Genomic DNA, 7249 nt, shown 5'->3' with positions numbered 1-7249 from the left:
AGAAGCAAAATCTAGGTCAAACTCTCGGCATTGGGATGGGAAGTGAGGCCCTTTCTCCTTTGTATTTACACTAAAATCATGAATTTGACAGTTCTTCAAATGCATAAACGCCCATCCCAGCTACATATTTCAAACTGGCCCAAGTGGAAAAGCATCTATAGCTACTATGTAGTGACACGAACAACTCGGTATAGTTCTAAGCGAAAACGAGACAAAAAATTAATTTAGTTATGTTGGGACGTTTTCGTCATTTGGCGCGTTCCGGTGCCCAACTTTTTTTTCCCCACAAATATAAATAAGGAGACCACCCCCTTCCCTCGGTCCGAATCGCAACGAAGATTTTTCTCTCCTCTTCCCCCAAATCTCTCTCTCTCTCTCTCTCTCTCTCTCTCCTTCTCTTCCTTCGCCAGATCTACGGTTTTTCTCGGGGGGCTGCCCTGCCATGGCGTCGAAGCGGATCCTGAAGGAGCTCAAGGACCTGCAGAAGGACCCTCCCACCTCCTGCAGCGCAGGTAATCTCCCCCGCCCAAGATCCCTAGATCTCTTGAGATGCGCCGCTTAGACGTGTTTCTAGGATTTGAACGCTATATTGATCTCTTCCGATTCCTGATCTGCGTTTTTTAAGGGGAATCTGGTTCGGTTTGGTTGATTTTTTTGTCGATTAGGGTTCTGAGAGAACGTGATCATCGATTGCTTTTGATCTTCTGGCATAGATCGTGTATTGTTTGATTTTCGAAGGTGAATCGATTTTACGCAGATCTCTGTGTGTGTTTCAGGATAGTTTGCTTTTGATGATGCACGTGAGATATGTATTGTTTCTGTTATGAGAAATCGTGTCTTATGTTATGACTTTTGTTGATGCACGTGAGATATGTATTGTTTCTGTTACGAGAAATCGTGTCTTTTGTTATGGCTTTTGATGATGCACGTGAGATAAATATTGTTTCTGTTATGAGAAATCGTGTCTTATGTTATATAATGTAATGATGTTTTAGGGCTTTTAAGGATTTTTAAGAATGATTATCGGTAGAGTCCACCTTCATGCTAGGGCTTCCTATTATCGCCTAGAAAATATAGGAAGGCTGGATATTGGAAGCTTACTATTGTCGGTAGTTGTTTCATCGTGGTGATTTGTTGCGTGTGTAATGCTATCGGTGAAACTCAAAAACACGCACAATGCCAGAACCGATGGAAGATGTGTGGGATTTTAACTTTGTCCTTGCGAACGTTATATTGTGCACTCTTTATAATATGTTAAGCGTATCTCTCAGAGACTAAGTGATTTCTTGTGGTGATTGATAGGTTACGTGAATATCTTGTTCACAGGTTTATATTTGCTTAATCTTTTGTTTCATCCTGTTTGATAAAGCTATGAGGCTTAAGGAGAATCTTATGTAGCTCTTAGGATAAATGTGTATCTGAGCAGAGCTTCCCCCAACCTTTCATGGATGTACTTCTTAACAACCGAGAACCAACTGTCTGGAGCCTACCTTAAGTCTTGGTTCAAATATTTGTAAGAAAAGTTTCTTAAATTATGAGGCTTTAAAGAATATGTTTTGGTGTGTTCTGAAATGGACACAGTAGTTATCTGGGTGCTGGATCTGGTTGAGATATTTCATGATGGAGTACGATGCATTATTCCATCTTTCTTATTTACATTTATAAGTGGGTGCACAAAAACATGATATTTGTGTACACGTTCAATTTATTGAATTTAAGCTCTTTTTACCTCACAGTTATAGACTAGTGAGGCTTTCCATTTGTAGTTCAACAGTTTGCAAAATGTGCTAGTGCGTTATCAAATGTTGGAAACTGTATCTGATTTATCTGTGTTGGAATTGATTAGATGTCCTTCTATCTCTTTAAGTTTGGGATTTGTAGTCTTGAAGGAAAAAGGCTTAAAAGTGTCATGGCAATAATGTTTTGTTAAAAATTGGTTACTTTTAGCAATGAAGGTTGGATATCAGTAGTCTATAACGATATCCTGTTTTGTTTATGGGGCCATTCAATGTTATTGAATGATAAGGAGTAGGTGATTGTATAGAAGGATGATTACAGGGACTGGTGAGTTTAAATATAACTGGTGTTAGCAAGGTTGTACATATTGTATCGTAACCCGTATCTGTCAGTCCCAAAATAAGATACATATTGTATCGTGGTAAATTTTGGAAAAAACAATAAATTAAAAAAAATCAGAAAAAAATAGCAAAATTTTAAAAAAAATCATGACACATGAAACAATGATGAGTTGCACAAAATACAATCAGAAAACACATATGAAGCATTTATGTCTATGAGCTGCATAAGACATCATCAAACATCAACTATATCACAAGAACAATGCAAAATATTAAATATGTTGCAATTAAGAACATGTCATAAGACTTAGAATTTGCCATGTTTACACGGTCAAACCAAGGAAAGTGGCTGATGCCCACATCAGGTAGTGTCTGGTCGCCATATTACAGATGCCATTGGGGTTATATTTTGTTGGAAATATTTGCAATTTTGCATCATCAATCGGAAAATGTTCACAGGTTTTGTATGCCTTTAATGTTGAAACCAGGGTTACCAGAAATGCTTTAGGAGCATGGGAAAACACATTTCCAAGAAAATTGTTTCCTAAACGGGAATCACAATGTTTTTGAAACGTGTGGAAAATGCTGATTTTTTTTTGGGAAATGCGTGTTTCCCATACTGTGGGAAATGTTTTTTCAATATAGTGGGAAATACGTTTCCCGACCTAAGGGAAACATGTTTCCCATGTATATCCCGTGCATTTCCCTTTTGTGGGATATATGTTTCTCATGTTTGGTAAGTTTTATCTTGTTAAACGTTTCCCATTCGTTTCTCAATTTGTTTCCCTGTTTGTTTTCCAACTCATTTCCTATTTCCCGTTTTACATGCACCTGAAAAACTTCATTTTCTGTTTCCCAAGACATTTCCCATTTCTGTTTCCCTTTCTGGCGACCATGGTTGAAACAGGAAGATATTTAAGGACAGAGTCCTGCAAGTTTGGCTGCCCTGTGTGCTTGGTATGGTAGATTAGAAGTACTCTGTTTTGAACTCTTTTTATGAAGTTTATAGTCTGTGAGTCCCATATATCAATTTTGTCAATGAAGATTGTAGCTTTATTGAGTTATGCCAAGTAGGCACTACCTTGCAATATCTATTACTGCCTGTAGGACAACAATATAACTTTTGAGAGGTTCTGGTGAAAAATTTGTTTTATGGAATGTGCATTTGCTTGTGTAAGAGCATATATTAAAGCTGAGTTTGAGCTCTGATGTACCTTTAATTTTAAAAATATATAGTTAGTTACTTGAGTGTTATGAAGTTCCAGAATTACTATGTTTTGCTGTTGTTCTCGAGATATTGTTACTATTGATTAGGGAGCATATTAAAGGTCAATCAGGTACTGCAAGAGTGCCATGATTGTTATTATTATTTTAATAGAAGATTGTTACTAATGATTAGAGATCCTGTATTTGAGGTTCCATGATGAACACTACTCATTTGAACATTCTTACTATTTATATTTGGATAATGGCGATGGGTGGATGATGTGAAATGTGAATAGTTCGTAGATAATTATTTCTTACTATTTAATTAGTAGGTAATTTATATTTACTACAAAGGATGATGCAAATAGTTTATTGGTAAGGGCAATGATATCTAATCTTGAGGTATACATTTCTCGTATCAATGATATCAAATGTAGAGAATTGGAGCTATATTTTTTTATATTAGAAAGCTTTTAGAATATGGTATCTGTGTGTTAGGGGTGATGTAAATTGAGTGTTTATAATCACAAACATGTCCAGCATACCGTTAAAAACATATTTAGGTTGGATGGTTATAAATTATAATATATATGCCTAGTGTGTGTATATATATATATATAGTAACTATAATAGAAGGAATAGTTTGATCTGTTGATTGTCAGTTGATCATTTAATCTATCATCTTATCTTTATTATCCTTATGTAAATAGCAGTCACATATAACCGCTATATTTTCAAAATATCGTAATATCACTGTATTTTCAGCAAACAATATTATGGGCAAAATATCACAATTTTTTTAAAATAGAGCCAGTTTGATAAAATCATGATATTATCAATTATTGTTACTGTTTTTATTTATTTTCTACATCTTAAATGTGTTTTTATTTATTTTGCATTTTTTACTTATTTATTTTATTATATATGTATTTTATTATCTAAACATGTTACTTATTTTTGTTATTTATATATATATATATATTTATTTTTTAAGCCCCGAGATTTATCACCAAACCTATAATATTGCGAGAAATCGCCTCGCCAAGATATAGCTGATACCATTATTTGTGACCGGTAAATAGAAAGAGTCTTCTAATTGAGTTCATCATGGAGCCTCAAACAGACCCTCATAAATGGTAATGATCTCGTAAATAAGTTTTAATCTTGGTGGGATTTGAACACTGCACTTCTCAGTTAATATAGCTCAACTCTCTAGCTATCTTATTAGACACGGTACCAAAATTCCTGTGCTAAGTGTTATCTGATGCTTGTTTAGTACTAATGCTAATCTTAGAGGTGCTACTGGAATTTCTCTTGTGATCATGATATGGTTCTGGATTTTCCTATGAGGTTGCTGCTCTTTTTTTTTTAACATGTATAGGAATACTAATATCGAATATCATTCTGCAAGATAAGGACGTTTCTGTTGTCCTGTTTTTCTAAGCCTTTTCACATTTGTTGTTACTTATGATGACTTCTTCACATGTAGCTAATGCAACTGTGGATTTTATTTTAAAACCGTAAATCTGTTTCATATTTCGAACTTTACTGCATTCTCATTTAACACTACTCTGAAACTTTTTTGTCTGTTTTCGCCATTTGTAGGTCCTGTGGCAGAGGATATGTTTCACTGGCAGGCAACAATAATGGGTCCTCCTGACAGTCCTTATGCAGGGGGCGTATTTCTAGTTACCATTCATTTCCCTCCAGACTATCCCTTTAAGCCACCAAAGGTACATCATAATCTGTCGCCAAGTTATTAATAGAGCCCATCACCAATACTTATATGCTTGTAATAAACATGTCCAACATGACTTTCGAGTCTTACAGGCAGAAACATATCTTGATGTAGATGATTCTTTAAGCATTTTTATTATTTAGCATATTTTGCAGACTAGCTATCATATAATCGTTTTTTATTTTTGGAGTGATAATCATCTTAAGGTTTAGCTGGTTGGGCATGTTATTCTCAGTCTGATTTCTGCAGAAAGCTGTGCATGATGCTAGCATAGGATAAAAGCACTACAAGGCGGCAAGGTCACAATAATTTCGCTTGATGTTTCTGTTTTTTTTCTGTTGCTTTAGGTTGCCTTCAGGACCAAGGTTTTCCATCCGAATATCAACAGCAATGGTAGCATTTGTCTCGACATTTTGAAGGAGCAGTGGAGCCCTGCATTAACCATTTCAAAGGTTTGTAAGCATATGCCTTTAGTTATCTATCCTGTTGTTGGTTTTGTTGTCATCATCTGTCTCTGCGTCCCCTTCTTTCTCTAGAATGAAAGTTGTGACACTGTGAATTGGTATTAACAGTGTACATTTTGTAAATCTCTTTGGTGATTTGAGTAGTTTTGTTTTGCCATAGGAAAGCATTGAAACTTACAAAGGGCTAGCAAATTGGTAGATTCTGTAAAATCTTGAAAACCAAATTCTATGAATAGAGTCCTGCCTTAAATTTTCTCCATACCATAGTCACCTGTATTCTTCTAGGCAATTTCTCGTCAAGGTTTTTTCTCAAAGATTTTTTTTCCATTAAGTGTTTTTTCTTGGGAAAATCTTAGTAGAATCTTGGAAGCTTTAAAAACTGAAAAATATAAAAAATTAAAAAAAAAACATAAGGAAATGATAAGTCTTGCATTATTTTTCTTGCAAAAATATAAAGAGAAGTTTTAACATGTTTTAAAATATAAAAAACAAAAAATAGAAAAAGTTGTTTTACAATATTAAAAAATAAGTTTTTTTTAAATATTGTGATATTATTGCAATATTTTGAAAATATTGTTGATAATTTCATCTTACTCTAAAAATAGCAATATTATTGCGCCATGTAACATGGACACTTTTAAAGGCCCACACAAGCGGGTGCAATACTAGGACCTAGTTTCCTTAGTGTCGGGTGTGGTCGAATGCAGCAAGATCTATTTCTGTTTGAAACTGGGCCCAATTAACCCTAATTAAGTCCAGTTTCATCTTATATTATATACATAAAAAGGTATTTGCATCCCCACAGAAGTTTTTTGAAACTGCCGTGTTGCATCCTTTTTCCTGGCACCAGCATCTACACCTATGTGAAATAGTTGTCTATATATCTTCAAAATATTGGCGATATAGTTAATTATGTCCCATACCAGTGCACTATTTTGCGCTGGCATAGGGCTGCATTTTGTGGCTCCTGTATTCTTTGTACAGTTCGATGGGTGGGTTTCCATTTAATGTTAATGTCCTTACCTTTCTTGAAGGTTCAGTGGAAACCTTTGGAGATTGTGCAAATTTGTGAACAAAAATTATCTGCTTTTCTAACGACCAATTACTTTTTACCACTTATCAGGTGTTGCTGTCAATTTGTTCATTGTTAACGGATCCGAACCCGGATGATCCGTTGGTGCCAGAGATTGCGCACATGTACAAAACAGATCGGACCAAGTATGAGACGACTGCTAGGAGCTGGACCCAGAAGTATGCGATGGGTTAAGTTGAAAGTCTTATTTATTTTTGGTCATTATAAATATTGTTTGGGGGATGGATGATACTTGCTAGAAACAGAGGTTTGAAGGCAAGCTTGGTCTTCAGTTGAATGACTAAAATGCCTTCAATATTTTTATCTTTAAGATCATTAAATGAGTTAATCAACAATTACAATTTATGCTGCAAGTAGGGCTGGTAAAACGAGCCGAACAAGTTAAGCTTGAAGTGATCAAGCTTGGCTCATTTTTGTGGCGAGCAGAGCTGAATTTGAGCTCGCGTAAATGAGCTGAAATTTTAAAAAACACGTTCATTCAGAGCTGGAAACTATAAGATTTCATCTCTGAACCTATTGCTTGCGAACTTGATATTCTTTGTTGTACACTATATTATATGATGTAAAATGTATTTATAGTACATTTATTATTATTTAATGAGCTTATACGAGCCAGACATCTATTATTCATGACCGAATATTTCACAAGTTTGAATGAGCTCTTCACGAG

General features: G+C 35.0%; 1 protein-coding gene across 1 annotated transcript; it reads left to right on the top strand.

Annotated features, from left to right (window-relative positions):
• Nucleotides 1-324: 324 nt before the first annotated feature.
• Nucleotides 325-6931, top strand: LOC149836612 (ubiquitin-conjugating enzyme E2-17 kDa-like). The gene is made up of 4 exons (XM_090005486.1): nt 325-512; nt 4890-5017; nt 5370-5474; nt 6610-6931. Exons 1-4 carry the CDS (start codon nt 443-445, stop codon nt 6751-6753), a joined length of 447 nt encoding a protein of 148 aa, XP_089861612.1. The 5' UTR covers nt 325-442; the 3' UTR covers nt 6754-6931.
• The last annotated feature ends 318 nt before the right edge of the window (nt 6932-7249 follow it).

This window comes from Nuphar pumila, chromosome 5, assembly GCF_984573655.1.
Source record: "Nuphar pumila chromosome 5, dmNupPumi1.hap1.1, whole genome shotgun sequence".
Taxonomy (NCBI): Eukaryota; Viridiplantae; Streptophyta; class Magnoliopsida; order Nymphaeales; family Nymphaeaceae; genus Nuphar; species Nuphar pumila.
The sequence above is the reverse complement of the archived record's forward strand: the minus strand, read 5'-3'. Positions and strand labels throughout refer to the sequence as shown.